The sequence below is a fragment of the Mastigoproctus giganteus genome, chromosome 2, assembly GCF_048544385.1.
Source record: "Mastigoproctus giganteus isolate SK-2022 chromosome 2, ASM4854438v1, whole genome shotgun sequence".
Taxonomy (NCBI): Eukaryota; Metazoa; Arthropoda; class Arachnida; order Uropygi; family Thelyphonidae; genus Mastigoproctus; species Mastigoproctus giganteus.
In genome coordinates this window covers 31,000,366-31,019,512 of record NC_143576.1, presented here as the reverse complement: position 1 = coordinate 31,019,512, position 19,147 = coordinate 31,000,366, and the positions used below count along the sequence as shown (strand labels likewise).

At 37.3% G+C, this 19,147-nt stretch overlaps 1 protein-coding gene across 2 annotated transcripts in view; it reads left to right on the top strand.

The window, feature by feature from the left end:
- The window catches only part of LOC150089251 (acetylcholine receptor subunit alpha-1-A-like), a 152,788-nt gene that overhangs the window by 41,853 nt on the left and 91,788 nt on the right, over positions 1-19,147 (top strand). For both annotated transcript variants that reach the window (XM_090390405.1, XM_090390404.1), the window contains exon 3: positions 16,777-16,821. In XM_090390405.1, coding sequence (XP_090246531.1) covers positions 16,777-16,821 — 45 coding nt within the window. The remainder of the gene's footprint in view (positions 1-16,776; positions 16,822-19,147) is intronic.

The window sequence follows — 19,147 nt, the reverse complement described above, 5'->3', positions numbered from 1 at the left end:
ACACACACTTTTTGAAATAAGAAAATGCTTGCTTGGTGCAGAACCCACATGTATATATACAGGTAGAGAAGTTTCTAGAGAACTCCATCAATAGTTCTAGAACAGGCCCGGGCAAACTATGCCCTGCGGGCCACATGTGGGCTGCCGCACATTTTTGTGCGGCCCACGAGCTTTAATTGTATTTTCAAAAAAAGTTTATTTTATGCGTTTTGCGACGCCTGTTTTGAAAAATAAATTTGTATATGTAATACATTATAGAATTTGTCGACTTGTAAATTGTTTTATCATCTCTCTATTGTTCAAATTGAGATAGAATTTGAAATTGTGCGCGAACCGGAGCGAGCCAACAGGCGCTTTTATATAGTGTTTAGGGTCTAACGGCACCAGGGGTTTCCCCCATCTCCGCGTAGTATACATTGTGGTGTGATACAGAACACTGTAGAGGCCAGAGGTTTAAAAGTGTATGGATATTGTGGAGTTCATCTGGTCTTTTAGCCGTTGGGTCTCAAATGAGACCCACCATTGCCCACACTATACCTCGTTGAGGCAGACCAGGTACATCAGTATTTTAGAGATTTACTATTTACTCTGGCAGGTCCTGCCACCTAATTTCCTGAGATTTCAGTGGCTAGGACCTTAAAAAAAAGGGGGGGGGGGAAGAAACGCTAGAAATTGGGTCAGGCTGAAAGAGATATAAGTTGGGCACTTTTATAACGGTATAATTTGCGATTATAAACTAACCGTGTGAAACTACGGTAACAGACAACCGGTGACGACGACAACGGCTTTTCTGCAGTGGCGGAGTAATAGAATAGGACTGCTGACCGGCCACAGTTCCAATCTGTTTTCTCTGACGGTCATCCCGCAGTTAGTTTTTTTGCGTTATCTTCGATTATCATCTTGGTACCAGTAGCGATAAAAATAATATTTATGCCTCTTTAAAAATGAATAAAAAACGAAAAATTCAACAAGAGCATCGTGTCTTCAATGAAGAGTGGAACACAATATTTGTTTGCTAACTTAAATAACCAGATTATTTGTCTCATCTGTCGGGAGAGTGTCTCAGTGTTGAAAGAGTACAATATTAAAAGACATTTCACTACTAAACATTCCGAATATGGTGCCAATTTAACTCCGGAAACGAGAAAGAAAACTGCTGATGGTTGATTCAAAATTTATCTAGACAGCAAAATGTGTTTACTCGGCTAACTAAGAAACAAGAAGCTACTGTAGAGGCAAGTTTTGTTATTAGCATTAGCATTAGTAGAGGCATTTGATGCAAGAAAGCAAGCTTATGCAGCATCAGCCAAAAAAAAAGAAAAAAGAAAAAAAAAAAAAAACCCACTTCCACTTCACCCCTCTGTTCGTTCAAAATACCTGTCCAGCTGAGCCTTAAACTTATTTAGGCTATCAACCTCCACCACAAGGGATGGCAGTCTGTTCCACCAACCAACCACCCGCTGGCTAAAGGCAAATTTCCGCACGTCTATCCTACATCAATCTTTCCTCAATTTGAATTTATGCCCTCTCAGGTGATTTTTCTGAGCTAGAGGAAGAATCCCATCAGCATTGAGCATGCTTAAACCATTCAAGGCTTTATACACCTCTATCAGATCACCTCGCTGGTGCCTAGTCTCCAGACACTGTAATTTGCAAAACTTAAGCCTTTCTTCGTAAGAGCACCCCTTTGTTCCATTCACTAATCTCGTTACCCTTCTCTGTACTCGTTCCAGCAGCTCTACGTCCTTCTTGAAATGAGGCCTCCAGACCTGTATACAGTACTCTAGGTGTGGCCTGACCATTGCCTTATACAAGGGAATAATCACCTCCTTATCCCTGCTGGAAAAATTCCTGTATATCATTGACAATACTCCATGAGCTACTCTTGCAGCCCGTCTGCACTGCTCAGAGAACTTCATATCTGCCTGCACAATCACCCCCAAGTCCCTTTCATTCTCTACCACTGTCAGTGTAGTACCACAGAGTTGATACGTTGCTCTGGGGTTGCTGTTTCCCATGTGTAGTACTTTACATTTGTCAATGTTAAACTTCATTTGCCACCTCTCAGCCCATCTGCTCAACCTTTCCAGATCCTGTTGCAGCAGCATAGTGTCAGTAGTGTCCTTGACAACCCTGCCAACCTTTGTATCATCTGCAAACTTGGACATTAAGCTTGATATACCATCATCAATATCATTTATAAATACAGAAAACAATAATGGACCCAACACTGAGCCCTGAGGGACTCCACTAATAACATTAGTCCACGATGAGCAGTGTCCATTGATTACCACTCTCTGTCTTCTCCCCCTCAACCACCCCTTTATCCATAGCAGCAATTTGCCTCCAATGTCACACTGCTCCAATTTGTGTAGCAGTCTTCCATGTGCAACAGTATCAAAAGCCTTTCTAAGATCCAAGTATATAATATCAAAGTTATTCCCTGCATCCAGTTCTTTTGTGACTGCATCATAGTATCCAATCAAGTTGGTCAGGCAAGACTTCCCCTTAACAAAACCATGCTGTGTCTGAGCTATAACTGAAGTCTTGTCTAAATGATCCTGCAGTGCTTCTTTAACCAGTGCCTCCATTAATTTTCCTGGAACAGAAGTTAAGCTCACAGGTCTATAATTACTTGTGTCAGCCTTTGATCCTCCTTTGTGAATTGGGGTCACATTTGCACATTTCCAGTCTATGGGTACCTCCCCTGAGTCCAAGGAAGCTCTCATAATTATGGCTAAGGGTTTGCTTACTTCCTTTGCTGCCTCCTTTAATATAACTGGATAGATCCCATCCACCCCGGGTGCCTTTCTTGTGTTTATCTTCAACAGTTTCTCCTCCACTTTACTCCCAGTTATTTCAAGATTCTGTAGCTTACTGCTAGAGTTGAATACACCTCTGGCATTCCCCTTGCTGAATATCTCGTATAATTTGAAAAAAGCAACAAGCCTTTTTTCTCATGGGGACTACATTAAAGAATGTATGACTGAAGCTTGTGGAATTATATGTCCTGATATTAAACAGAAATTTGAGAATATAAGTTTATCTCGGCCAACCGTAGTAAGAAGAATTGAATGTATTGATACAAATATGAATGAGCAATTATTATCAGTATTAGAATCCATAACATGGTACTCGATAGCTCTCGACAAGCTGATATATTTGGAAAAGTTGAAAAATGCTTAACAAAATATAATTTACAATGGAACAAAATGGTAAGCGTAACAATTGACAGAGCACCAAATTTGATAGGTAAAAATGTTGGAGCGTTAAAGAAAATTCAGGATAAAATTTGTGAAAATTATCCTGATTATAATTTAATTACAATTCATTGCATTACACATCAACAAGTATGTAAAAATGTGTTAAAAGTTGAACATGTCACATCTTGTATTATTAAACTAGTAAATTTAATACGATCAAGGACAATTCGTTAAAACACAGACAATTCGTTAATTTTCTTCAAGATATTGAATCTGAGTACACAGATATTCTTTATCATAGCCAAATTCGATGGCTTAGCTTAGGAAAAGTTCTTCAGCGATTATAGGATCTTAAAGATGACATCATTCTATTTTTAAAACTGAAAAATATTATGGACTTTCCCAAATTAACTGATAATAACTGGATTTGTGATTTTGCGTTTACCCTAGACATCGTGACACACTTTCAACACCGTGTTACAAGGGAAAAATTTATACGCCCATGGTATGTTAAAAAGTTTGAATGGATTTCAATTAAAACTCCAGTTGTTTGTTTGTTATTTGGTTTTTAGGAGCATTAGCAACTAAGGCCATATTGCCCGAGGGATATGCGCTGGTCATTCCCTGACCTTTCCGCAACCTCTGTATTTGGTGGTCACGGGCTCGAATGCGGTCTAATCAAGAAGCGTGTGCTACGCACTGCTGCTCCTGCCCACCTGGCTACGGAGGCACCAAAACTCCACTTGTTCCTTTGACATTTATTAATTAACAAGGTAGACCACTTTCCAACCATGAAGTTGCTGAAGATTCCAGAAAATAAATTTGAAAAATATTGTGAAATTATCAATGCTTTGAATGACGACTTTTCACGAAGATTTGGTGACTTCCGAAAAATTGAGACAAGTTTGGCAATAGTGCGCGACCCATTTTCAATAGAAATTGATAGTGCACCGAGTGAACTACAACTTCAGATTATAGATCTGCATGTGACACCGATTTAAGGGAATTGCACCGTTGTGAGGAAATCTGTAAATTTTACAATACTCTTAATTCGGACAAATTTGACGAATTTAAAAGATTTTGCTGGAAAAATGTTGGTTATTTTTGGATCAACCTACATATGTGAACAAACATTTTCCATCATGAATCTAAATAAAAATTCTTTACGATCAAACATCACCGATGAACATTTACAAGCAGTTTAAAGAATCTCAACTACAAAATTAACACCCGAAATTAAAAAAAATGTTAAAAGATGTAAAACAGTTCCATTCATCTCTTTAAATTCTTGGTTGTTAGAGAATAATTTTTTTTTATGTTATATTTCTACTTCATGATAACAAATAATATATATCTAAAAATAGTATTTTACGTGCGGCCCGCCTTCTTTTTGAATTCCTAATGTGGCCCTTCAGCCAAAAAGTTTGCCCAGACCTGTTCTAGAACCTTCTAGAAACATCCTGACTTACTTCTGCACATAATATTCTGGAACATTCTTGAATGTTGTAAAAAGCTCCTGAATGCTCTAGAAATCTCCTGACTGTTCTAAAAAAATACAAATAGATGAAAAAGTGATTAAACCGACTGCGAGTCTTGGTTTTTGGTCATTACCCTATGATTAGCATGCATTAGTAGAGGCATACGATGCAAGAAGGCAAGCTTATGCAGCATCAGCCAAAAAAAAAAAAAAAAAACCCTCCCATTTCATCCGTCCATTCGTTCCAAATGCCTGTCCAGCTCAGCCTTAAATTATTTAGGCTATTAGCTTCCACAACAAAAGATGGAAACCTGTTCCACCAATCAACTACCCGCTGTCTAAAGGCAAATTTCTGCACATCTATTCTACAACTATCCTTCCTTAATTTGAAACTGTGCCCCCTCAGGTTCTTAGTCTGAGCAAGACAAAGAATCCCATCAGCATTCAGCTTGCTCAACCCATTCAAGGCCTTATACACCTCAATCAGATCACCTCGCAGGTACTTACTTTCCAGCACTGCAATTTGCAGAACTTAAGCCTTTCTTGATAAGAGCACCCGTTTGTTCCCTTCACCAATCTTGTTGCCTTCTTCGTACTCTTTCTAGCAACTCTTAACAAGAGAGATTGCTTCTACAGGGATGGGATACACTTAAATAGAAAGGGTGCAAGAATATTTGCTGATGCTATCGAGGCAGTGTTAGGTGGGTCGGAAAACTGCTAGCTTGGGGGGATACAAAGACTAATAGATCAACAGTAGCCACTGGCAGAGGTGAAAGAGATTCTTGCACTGCTTCTATTGGAATGAGCAGAAGCCTGAAAAACAAGATGCAGGATATTTCAGAGACTGCTGGGAGTCATTGCGGTACAAGTAAACACATGGGTTGTGTTAGGGTAGTTAAGAATAGAAATAGGTGCATGTATAGTTGCATGTACACCAATGCTATGAGTTTAGTAAATAAATTTGATGAATTTCAGGTATTGCTCAAAACATCAAAGGCAGATATTGTTGGGATATCAGAGACGTGGTGTCACACAGATATAAGGAATGCAGAACTGGAATTTGGGGAGTACAACGTCTACAGAAAGGATAGACTGGATAGGAAGGGAGGAGGGGTTATGCTATTCGTTAAGAAATACATAAAATCCAAGGAAGTGAAGCCAGTGGACATCGCTGGACAGTGCAGTGTCAAGTCAGTTTGGTGTGACATAAGCATTGGGAGATCAAAATTGAGAGTAGGAGTGTGCTATAGGCCTAATGACTCTGATGAGTATAATAAGAAACTATACAGGAAAATAGAGTGGGCCAGTAAATCAGAGAGTCTTATAATGGGAGATTTTAATTTCCCAGATATTGACTGGAATTTGGGGGCTGGTCACTCACACACTAGCAAGGCTTTTGTGGATTTACTGCATGATTGTTTTCTACATCAGCATGTTCGGGAGGCAACTAGAGGGAGGAATACTCTTGATTTGATTATCAGCAGTGATTCTTCATGCATTAAGAATCTGCAGATAAATGAACCACTAGGTGGCAGTGATCACAGTGTGCTGAAGTGGGATTTACTCAAAGAGGTAACTACCATTAGGGGTAAAGGGAAGGGTTATTGCTTTCGTAAAGGCGACTACGATGGACTGAGACAGTATTTAAATTCTATACAGTGGGACCAACTGATGATGTTACCAACAGCAAATGCAAAATGGGAAGCATTCAAAGAACTTATCTTGGAAGCTACTAGGCTTTACATACCAACTAAGAAATATTGTTCAAGGTTTAGGCCTAAATGGATGTCAGATGAACTAATGAGGCATATTGCAGAGAAGAAACATGCATGGGATACATACAAATTAACACATGACACAGAAGCCTATGATAGATACAAGTTGATCTGTAACCAAGTTACCAAGGAGGTTAGGCAGGCGAAGGCAGATTACGAGAAATCTTTGGCAAGGGATGCAGAGAAAAACAGCAATGAGTTCTTTACTTATGTAAACTCTAGAAGGAAGGGGATGAATCATATTGGACCACTTGATATCAATGGGTCAACTGTTGATGATCCTGCTCAGGTAGCTAACAAACTAAATGAATATTTTGCATCGACATTCACACATGAGGAGTTATTTAGCGAGGGGAAGGCCAGAGGTGTATTCAACTCTAGCAGTAAGCTAGAGAATCTTGTAATAACTGAGAGTAAAGTGGAGGAGAAATTGTTGAAGATAAACACAAGAAAGGCACCTGGGGTGGATGGTATCTATCCAGTTATATTAAAGGAGGCAGCAGAGGAAGTAAGCAAACCCTTAGCCATAATTATGAGAGCTTCCTTGGACTCAGGGGAGGCACCCACAGACTGGAGATGTGCAAATGTGACCCCAATTCACAAAGGAGGATCAAAGGCTGACACAAGTAATTATAGACCTGTGAGTTTAACTTCTGTTCCAGGAAAATTAATGGAGGCACTAGTTAAAGAAGCACTGCAGGATCATTTAGACAAGACTTCAGTTATAGCTCGGACACAGCATGGTTTTGTTAAGGGGAAGTCTTGCCTGACCAATTTGATTGGATACTATGATGCAGTCACAAAGGAACTGGATGCAGGGAATAACTTTGATATTATATACTTGGATCTTAGAAAGGCTTTTGATACTGTTGCACATGGAAGACTGGTGCACAAATTGGAGCAGTGTGGCATTGGAGGCAAATTGCTGCTGTGGATAAAGGGGTGGCTGAGGGGGAGAAGACAGAGAGTGGTAATCAATGGACACTGCTCGTCGTGGACTAATGTTATTAGTGGAGTCCCTCAGGGCTCAGTGTTGGGTCCATTATTGTTTTCTGTATTTATAAATGATATTGATGATGGTATATCAAGCTTAATGTCGAAGTTTGCAGACGATACAAATGTAGGCAGGGTTGTCAAGGACACTACTGACACTATGCTGCTGCAACAGGATCTGGAAAGGTTGAGCAGATGGGCTGAGAGGTGGCAAATGAAGTTTAACATTGACAAATGTAAAGTACTACACATGGGAAACAGCAACCCCAGAGCAAAGTATCAACTCTGTGGTACTACACTGACAGTGGTAGAGAATGAAAGGGACCTGGGGGTGGTTTTGCAGGCAGATATGAAGTTCTCTGAGCAGTGCAGACGGGCTGCAAGAGTAGCTCATGGTGTATTGTCAATGATATATAGGAATTTTTCTAGCAGGGATAAGGAGGTGATTATTCCCTTGTATAAGGCAATGGTCAGGCCACACAGAGTACTGTATACAGGTCTGGAGGCCTCATTTCAAGAAGGATGTAGAGCTGCTGGAACGAGTACAGAGAAGGGCAACAAGATTAGTGAATGGAACAAAGGGATGCTTTTACGAAGAAAGGCTTAAGTTTTGCAAATTACAGTGTCTGGAGAGTAGGCACCAGCGAGGTGATCTGATAGAGGTGTATAAAGCCTTGAATGGTTTGAGCATGCTGTGCTGATGGGATTCTTCCTCTCGCTCAGAATAATCACCTGAGAGGGCATAAATTCAAATTGAGGAAAGACAGATGTAGGATAGACGTGCGGAAATTTGCCTTTAGCCAGCGGGTGGTTGGTTGGCGGAACAGACTTCCATCCCTTGTCGTGGAAGTTGATAGCCTAAATAAGTTTAAGGCTCAGCTGGACAGATATTTTGAACGAACAGAGGGGTGAAGTGGAAGTGGCTTTTTTTTTTTTTTTTTTTTTGGCTGATGCTGCATAAGCTTGCTTTCTTGCATCAAATGCCTCTACTAATGCTAATGCTAAATGCTAATGCTAAACTACATTCCACCTTGCAGTTTGAGAAACCTTACCCTGTACAAACATTTTTTTTAACTTTTTGAGTATCCATCACAAATTCCTTAAGTGCTGGTTGATTAAGTATTCTTCTCCAATGGGCAAAGAATACTTAGTCAACTTCAATCCTTCTGAAACTAGTACCATTTTATTTCTCTCACAATACCACTCATATTCTCATCTTCAATGGCACTGAGATTTCTAGGAAAGATTACATATCTATAAGGGATCACCCCGATTTCTAATATCTAATAGCATAAAAACATCACAAATATTACTTCCTCTTCAACAATAAAACTGGGTTTTCTTTTTCTACTTAAACATTAATTTTCTTCTAAACATCTATTCACTGTTTACAGATATCTTCTGCCCAATCATCGAATTTTGTTCCAACATCTGTGGTGGTGATCCCAAAATTTCTCTAAAGCTCCTTGATTCTATTCAAGGTGCTTGAGAGAGCTTGACTCTGTTCAACTAATCTGTCTTACAAAGTCTCTCCACTCTCTGTCTCACAGATGATTAGTTTCTGTTGAATACATTTTCTTTAGATACTTCCAGGGGCACTGTTCTTCTGAATTAGTGTCTGTCTTCCAGATCAGTGTGAACTTGTTTCCTTAACCAACAATCATTCAGTTATTGGCCAATTCCAAACTCACAGAACCAACTTTTCCTTCTTTATTCCTTGTACTTCTGCCCTGTCCTATCCTGTTCTGTTTTTTGGAACAACTTTCCTTAATATGCATTTACCAAAAATTAAAATTTACATAAATTCAAATCTAAATAAGCTCTATTTTTTATTTTTTCAGCCTTCAACCTGTGCACAGTACTAAGTGCTGTAGATTGTAATAACTGGGGTTTTAATAATAATAAAAAAAATATATATATTTTTTTTGTTTTCTTTAGTAAACTCAGATCTCTTATCTGGCTTACAAAACTTCTTTTTTTTCTTTTTTCTTTTGTCTTTCTCTCTTAGAAAAGTCATAACTCATCATCAAAAGTTTGCAAAAGGATAAAATATTTTTGATTGCCAGTCTTACCAGGGGCATTCATCTGGTGAGTATGGGTTTGGCACACCTGTGGTCCTGAGCTGGATATCATCATTCTCTTTCTTGATGATTCCCTTCTACTTCTGATTCTCTCTCTCTCTCTCTCTCTCTCTCTCTCTCTCTGAGGGTAACTCGGAAATTTTTTTAGCTGGTGCAGCATAAGCCTCAGGTTTCCTTGCACTATATGGCTAGTAGTAATAATAATAATAAATGGCTGATCTGCGAGTGTTAAGTGTGCAATTGTTTTGCATCCTTTTTTTTTTTTTTTTTTTTGGTTGGGGGGGGGGGTTAGTTTTTTTTTTTTTTTTGCAAAAAAGTAAAGCATTCCTGCCTCAGTTTTCTCGCAAAGATTTTTGTCCTACCAGAAACTTTTGGCCGTTGTACCCCTCCGTTTGGCAGTAGTATCCCTGTCCATGTACACAGTATTGCCATAAATACTGTCAGTTGGTTTACTGCATGTAGCCACAAAATAAAAAGACACAAGAACTCAAAACTCTGTGGGTTTATTCTTGAACACTCAACGAATGAAGCAACACAACACAACACTCATTCAAAATGTCCCCCCCCCTTGTTTTTTACACAAGACCTCTAACGTTCTGGCCATTCATCAATAGAAATATGCACAACATCCAGCGGGAACATTAGCCACAGCATGCTCCAATTATCTCTTCTGGCTCTGCAATGTGGAACACCTTTACCACAGACCATCCCTTTCAAAACAGCCCACAAATGGTAATCAAGTGGATTAAGATCTGGGCTGGCAGGAGGCCATTTGTCATGCTTGATGAACTCAGGCACATTTTCTGTCAGCCATCTTTGGGTGATCTTTGCCTTGTGGGCAGGCACTGAGTCCTGTTGTAAGATCCAGTGCTGACTATTGAAGAGAGTCTGATTGAGGAGTCTCACATGCGGCTCCAGAATATCATTCGGGTACACCCTTGCACTGGTTTTCACCCCCCGAACATAAAAATGCATCTTTGTTACACCTTCGTAGGAGACTTCCCCACCAAATCATCACTGATGCTGGATGATGACCCCTTTCAACCCTTTTAATGGCTTGACATTATTATTATTATTAATATTAGCTATATAGTGCAAGGAAGCCTGAGGCTTATGCGGCAGCCAAAAAAAAAAATTCCCTAGTTACCCAGAGAGAGAGAGAGAGAGAGAGAGAGAAGGAAATCACCAAGAAGGTGAAGAATGATGATATCCAGCTCAGGACCCTGGGTTTGCCAAGCCCATACTCACCAGATGTGAGCCCCCGGGGACAATGCCTCTGCAGAGCTATGGCATACTCCTTGTCATTTTGACGGGTGTAACTCTCCTCAATAGTAAAATCTTTTCGTCGTGAAGAGTATCTATCAATGCTTACCATTCACGTACTGACGCTGCAGTGCCTCTGATCTTTTTTGCCTCTGTTCCGTCAGAGCTGGAGTTAGCAACTGTCTTGTTCTCCTGCAGTAGGAACTCATCCCTAGATCACTTTTGATTATGTGTGACATTGATCTTGGTGAGATTCCCATTTCTCTGGATGTGATTTTCTGTTTTCATAGGGGATTTCTATGAATTCTATTCTCCACTGCTTTGATAGCTGCAGGGGTCGTCACAGTTCTTGGGCGGCTGGACCGGGGCCTGTCATCAAGTGAAGATCTATGACAGTAGTACTGTTTTCTTTATCTCCCCATTCCATTTTCACTGGCTTCCTTTACTAGTTGATGATACCTGTTAAAGAAAACCATACATTAATACTACACATGATGCAAAACCCACAGCTCTGATATCATTTTCTATTTTTATGGGAGTCTTTCTTTTGTGACAGTATTTATGGCAGTACTGTAATTATCACACTTCTGTAGTCTGGTCTTCCTTTCTCACAGTGACAGACTTGGCTCACTGATTGTATTTTTCATTATTATGATAACTCCATTCCCTGGGCAGTGGAGTATATCCACTGATGGCTGGTAAAATCAAAATTATACCCAGATTTCCCCAAGTCCTCTCACTCACTCTTCCCCATAACCAAACTGTTGCTCTTTTTCACTGAATTCTAGAATTTTTTTTCATTTTCTGCACTCATCCAATCAGCAATCAATTTTTCATTCATGGTCAGCACACATTTGCAGTTTTATACCCCCTCCCCCCAAATCACATCCATTGAAAGTTCTATAACCAAAATCAAGAACCATCTCTTAACATATTAATTCTGAAAAGTTGTCCAATTATTGTTATTTATGTACTGACTAAAACAAAAACAATGGTTATACAGTGTGTGTTGCTTGACTTTACACATTCCTTCTGCCAAACGTTCTATAAATCTCTTCAATTTCCATAGCATTCAATTTTTAGTCATTGTAATGTTTACTTTTACGTATACTTTTATAAATGTAAAAGCAAACAACTCAGTGGCCAAAACATTGCAATAGTTTTATTCTGTTGGTCTTTTCAAATCTGATAGTACAGTTAGCCCAAAAATTTCTTTCTTATTTTGTTGCACTCTGAATTTTCCTGATTTTCAGATAAAAAATATAAAATGAATTTATTTACATAATCTCAGAAGGCTTAATCTTGTATTATATTATGTGTGCAGTCCAGAATAACCAAGAATTATTTCATCATCACAGAAGCTTGACTTCTTTGCCAAGGAAAATGATGAAGTTAATAGTTAAAGAAGTAGCGCAGCATCATTTTGAGAGGAGTGCAGTTATACAGCAATGAGAGATAGCACATATTTATTAGAGGGAGAACTTGTCTAACCAATTTGATTAGCCATCATGAGATAGTTAAAGAAACCAGATGCAAAAAATAATTTTGCCATCATGTACTTATATTTCAATACTGTTCCACATAAATGACTACTGTAAAAATTGGAACACTGGCATTAGGGGCAAGTTGAGAGAGAGAATTAATGGTTACTGCTTTATATGGAATAATGTTATTAGTTGTGTCTTCTGAGGTTTGGTATTGGCCACCAGTGGCATAGCTACTATGTAGGCAGGCAAGGCAAGGCTAAGTAGGGGCCCGAACATGTTCTTTGCCTCCGGGCCCTAAAAAGGGTAGCTACGCTACTGTTGGGCACCAAATATTATATTGATGGTGGCATATATCAAGTTTAATATCTCATCTTTGCTGATAATACAAAGGTGAGCAGGATGGTAATCAGAGTGTGCTATTTCAAGATCTAGATAAGCTAGACAGATATGCTGAAAAGTGGCAATTGAGATTTGATAGTAATAAATATAAGGTATTACATTTGACTGGTTGGAATCCCTGAATTATATACCACTTTGGTAGTACCACGCTCAAGGTAATGGAGAGTGAAAAAGATTTAAGGGTAATTGTATAGTTTATTCACTTCTCTGAGTAGTACAGATAGGATACTAGGACCATTCGTGGGGTCAATGATATACAGAAATTTTTCTAGAGACAAAAAGATAATTATCCTGTTGTGTATTAGTAGTGATAAATGCAAGAAAACACATTTATACAGCATTATCCAAAAAAAAAAATCCCGTATCACCTGTCCATTCCCTCCAATATTTTGTCTAGTTCCTCCTTAAATTTATTCAAACTCTCTAGTTTCACAACAACAGATGGAAGTTTATTCCAGCAACAATAACATCAACCACCCACTGGCAGAAGGCAACCTTTTGCTTATCTATTTTGCACTCATCCTTCCTCAATTTGAATTTATTTTCTAGGTTTGCTAAACCATTCAAAGCCTTAAACACAGATCACCTTGCAGGTGCCTAGGCTGCAGGTGCTGCAATTTGCAGAACTGAAGCATTTCTTGGTAAGAGCACCCCTTTGTTCCCCTCATCAATTTCATTGCTACTCTGTGCACCTTATCCAGTAGCACTATTCTTCCTAAAATGAAGCCTCCAGACCTGTATGCATACTCAAGATGTGGCCTGATTATTGTCTTATACAATAGGATAATCACTTCCTTATCTGAGCAATATGGCCTTAGTTGCTAATGCTCCTAAAAACCAATAAACAACAACAACTTCCTTATCTCTGCTAGCAAAATTCCTGTATATCATTCACAAAACCCAATGTGGAGACAGGATGTCCTGACAGCCTGTCTCCACTCTCAGAGAACTTCATATCTGACTGCCCAATTACCCCCAGGATTTTTTCATTTTCCACTACCCTGAGTGTAGTACCAAACAGTTGGTACTACATTCAGGGTAGTACCACCCTTGCATTTGTCAATGTTAAAACTTCAATTGCTATTTGTCATCCCATCTGCCTAATTTTTCTAGATCTTACTGCAGTAGCATACTTTGATTATTCATAGCCGAGTGGTCAGGAGCAGGAGTGCAGAAGCATACGCTCTTTGATTAGACCCTTGACTGCTAAATGTTCAAGCCCCTGACTGCTAAATATGGTCAATCTGCCAATCCACCCTGGACCAGCGTGCAGATTATGGTCCATTTCTCTCAACATGAATTGTTGAGGAGGCTTCCATCCTGCAGTGGATTAATAACAGCTGCTGCTTACCTTACCATTTTTTACCTTGATCTTTAACCTCCTTGTCAAACTTTGTATTATCTGCAGAGTTAGACATTAAGACTGATATACCTTTATCAGTATCATTAATAAATACCGAAAACAACAACGGGCTCAGCACCAAAATCTGGGGAACTCCAGTGTTTGGTGCTGGGCCCCTCTGACCTTATATGGTCATTATGGAGTATAAACAGAAAATTTATATATACTTAAATTGGAAAATGATAGATGGCTGCAGAATAGATGTGTGAAAATTTTCTTTCAGCTAGAGAGTGATTGCTAGAACAGACTTTTGGCTGTTATAGTGGAAGTGGATAGTTTGAATAAATTTGAAGGATTGAATAAATTAATTGTTCATGTCTTTTCTTTCTTTCTTTCTTTCTTTCTTTCTTTCTTTCTTTCTTTCTTTTTTTTTTCTTTTTTTATTTTTCTGATTAGGTATAATTAGGATTAGGTCCCAATCTTGCTTCCTTGTAACATTTTGCACTGATACTAATATGTGTTCAGTGAGTACAGTGTTAATTTCATAAAGTGTGAGGTGCCTCTGTAGCCAGGTGGGAAGGAGCAGCAGTGCGTAGCACACGTTTCTTGATTAGACCTGGGTTCAAGCCCGTCACCACCAAATACGGAAGATGTGGAAAGGTCAGGGAATGACCACCGCATATTCCCGGAGCAATATGGCCTTAGTTGCTAATGCTCCTAAAAACCAAATAACAACAACATAAAGTGTGATTTGAAATTTTACACGATGAGGAGCATCTAGTGTGCTACTATATAACAGAATTAAATTTTCACTGATGCGCCACTAGTTCAAGAAAGTTACCATTTTTTGTAGTGTACGTTTTATCACTCTGGCCATGGAAAACCATCTTACCATTACACATCATGCTTTCCATGGCATTATGCCACTGCAGCTTTTTTGGAGATGTTTTAGAAAGTCTAATGATTATTTAACAGCTGCTTTTTTAATCATTTTGAGTAAGATTCTGATTGAAACTTGTACTTTACATTTATGCAGTGATGTGCTAAGGTTTTCCCCAGTCTAGCAATCTTTAATTACACTGGTCAACGAAATGAAGTTTTTTTTTTAAATCAAAGATGCAAACACTTTTTCAAATCAGTTTTGTGTTCTGATTTCAGCTGTGTTCTTGATTTTACCCCCTAGCATGTGCAATTTTTGTAATATGACTGTTGATAATACCAGTGCAAGTTAATTAATATGATTTCATTACAAACACATGAGACTGGTTAAAATTACATTTTTACCACTTTCATAATTTAAAACCAATACGCTTTATACACAATTAAAATAATGCAGTGCGCTGTTTTAAAAGAGATATGTATACTTTAAAAATGTAGCAATAATTTTCTTTGGTACACTTTGTCCAGAATGTTATGGAAAAATTGCCATCTCCTGGTGGCAATTTTCCATTGACAATGTCTTGATGATCAAAATCATTCTCCCCGACTGTGGCAAGGTTTTGGGAAAGAAGGCTAAATGCAAAAGCAATAAATGAAGTTTCAATGATGTACAACATCCCATTTCTTTATGTGCATTGAGTAGCAGCTTTCAAATAGCTTTCTCCAACTTTCTGGTTAACCAAAAAGTTGGAGAAAGCTATTTGAAAGCCTGTCACACTTTTAATTCTGTTACATCGAGGTTTTCACTTCTGCAGCAACTCTTTGGAATTTCTCACTAGTTTTATGGATCTCTGATTTTACTGAATAATAACTACATGAGGGAGGAAACTATAGCTACAACATTTATAGAAAGTGAGAAAACACACCACTGCATATAATGTCATTAGAAGGTTTATTATAGTTTTATAGATACAGTTTAAATAATTTAGGATAAGTTAAGTGAAGCTGCTGCTTGGAAGTCCACCTTGCTTTCTTTTTTTTCTGAGATAAAGCTAATAAATAAGCAAAAATAAAATCAAATGGTAAGTTTTTAGAAAGCCAAATGACATGTTGAAATAGCAAAAGAATATTTCACAATACTCAGGTTGAAAGGGTTGCCCAGGTATGTTGTGGGATAGGTATGCACATGATTGCTAATCAGCACCCTCCCTGGCCTGGACCATTTAACATGAGAAGACAGGCAAAGGACACGTTTTGAGGGCTGTAGTGATCACTTTAGCTTTGTACCTGATGTAGGTTAGTCAGTTAAATATCCTTCTGTGGGCCTGCAGCCAGGCACTCCAAGTAAACTTTATTATGTTAATCTCTAGCAGGCTCACTTGCCTAAATAACCCTTTCAGCACTAGTATTATGAAATATTCTTTCACTATTTCAACCTCCTAGATACTTAACATATTATTGTTTTTGTTTATTTATTAACTTTAATCCAGAAGAAGGAGAAAGCAAGGTGGCCTTCAAATTAGCTTCACTTCAATTAGTTTATTGTAAATTACATAAGTTGGATCTATAAAATTATATAATAAATTTTTTAATGACATTATATGAAGTAGTTTTTTCTCACTTTCTGTTGGATAACCTGAATAATGTATTTTATTTTTTGAATATGTATTTTCTTCTGATTGAATGCTTCTCCAGAGAAGCATTCATTGGGTGAGGAGTTCCTGTTTTCATTGAATTTGTACCTTTTTTTTTGTTTTCACTTTTTAGAAAATTACATTCAGATCCTTAAGTATTCTGGAAAAGTATTTTTCTGTTTAATGTGTAGTTTAAATTAATTGACTTCAAAATTAATTTATAAATCATTGTTATATTTGCAGGACTTGGAAAAACGTGTGTTTACCATTGATGCTTGGTTTAATATGGTATGTAAAATTTTTCATCATTTAGGCCAAACCATGTCTTTTTCTTAATTGCTATTTAAAATTTTAACATGAAATTAAAGGTGCATTTTTAGTCATGTCATTGATTGAGTATTCATAATCAGAACATAGACAGACATTCCTGTGCATTATATTATTGTTTATTTTTCAGCAGTAGTATGTCTATCTACGTCTTGAAGGTTGTTTTATGTTCCTTTAATTTAAGAATTGTTTTGTAATTTTTCTATACATGCTGCCATCACATATCTGTGTTTTCAACTAATTGTAAACACAGTTTATAATAGATGATAGCTCAAAAATAGCTTCTATTGACCTTAATTGTCTGATTTGGGCATACAAAAGCCAAAATTGAAAAATTTCTCTGGTATTGAGTTCAAGAATTTGATAAAATTGATTCTAGTATGTAAATAGATGTAAAGGATATTGTTGCATCCGTCAAAAAAAGGCAACAATAGTTTTATTTACAAATTTTTTTTTTTTAGGAATTTTATTTTAAATTCTGGCTTAATTTTTGACAATAATTTACTTAAAGTTGAGCAATAAAGTCAAAATAAAAATGTGTTGATATTTTAAAGCATTTATATACAAAGTTTCCATTTTTTAAAAATTGCAAAATTCTATGAAAATTAACTGTAATAGACCCACACATGTGATGTGAACTTACTGTTGAAGGATTAAACTGTTTAAAGTATATTTTAAAATTTTCAGGTAAGTCTGAAATGTGGCCCATGATTGTGTTGTTGCATGGCCTTGTTTTATTTTTGTGAACTTTTATGTAATCATCACAGGATTGAGTGGGCCAGATCTTAATGCTGGAGCATAACTACCACAGATTAGGTGGTGCACTCATGCCCAGACTCAGATCAACATGAAGTCACAAAATGAAATAAATAAATAAAAACATAATGAAAATAATATATAAGCCCTGGAGATTAAATTTATTTTTCCTCCATCTCTTCACATTATGACCAAAAGTTGCCACTGCCATGTTTGTTTACATCATTAAACCTTTATTAAAATCAAATAATCATTGCCTTTGAGCTACTTATTTAATTAATTTATTTCAGTTCTATTTTATAACTCCATTTACTAAGCCTAATAATTTTTCTTAGAGACAAATACACTCCAACACCTTTTATGTCTGGCAAGGTTGCTAAACAAAAGGAGTTTGAGTACTTTTTTCAAGGAATGTGGCTTAGTGGATTTGCCCTATAAGCTTTGCACATTTTTCTTTGCCAGAATGGATTGACAAAGCTGAGGCCCTAAACTCCTTCCTGTTATGCCTACACAAATTTCTAGACACTTTTACATTGAGTTCTAATTATTAATTTTTTTCACAAAATTACATCATTACTTTGATTAATAGCTGCTAACACTCTGGATTTACAGTGGAGAATCTGCATTTTTTTTATTCACTTTGACCTTTCTCCATCTTTCCAGAAACTGTTTTCCTCCATTTTCTTTTCACAAAAAATAAAACTACATTAAAATTAATTTTTAAAAAAAATTTAGTGAATTTCTGCTCATTTTTGTTAACAAATTGACTGTCAGTTGTACCGTGGCAGTCTACATTGAAAAATGCAAATGTGCAATAATAGCATTGTCATATATTATGTGCAATAATAGCATTGTCATATGTTATGTGCAATAATATAGGATAATAATTATGTGTAATTTCATGGTACTAGTATAGTGAAAAGATAATTAACAATGTATTTCAGCAAGATGACAAGAAAATATTACATTAATGAAAATATAAAATTTGACATCTGAAAATATAAAATATTAGAAGACATGTACACAAGATTTTTCATATATTGTAAGTCTGAAAAAGGTAATCTGTTTGCCTTGTGTAAATGCCATATGTAATGTGATTTTTAAATTTCAAATGTCAGGAAATGTGATGTAAGCAGACATTAGCAAATAAGCTTTAAAACTGGACGCACGTGCATAGAAAGAAATGCAAAAATAGATGTTCTTGTTTATACTCTGGCGTGACCACCAGGCCAGTGGAGTTTATAATAAATCAATCAATACAAATGTTAATAGTATTTAGCAGTCACGGGTTTGAACCCCGGTCAACTCAAAGAGTGTGTGTGTGTGTGCACGCACGCACTACTGCACTTGCGCTCCTGACCACTCAGCTACGTCAGGCCTAAAATTGTCGCATTGCATGGTGATGATGATGTTGTAAATGTGCTAAATGTTTATTTCCATTTGTTTTTTTGTTTTTTTTCATAGACCATAATATTTTTCTGAGTTGTGCTGATCATGCAGGTGCACTATTCAGAAATATGTTTTTCGATGG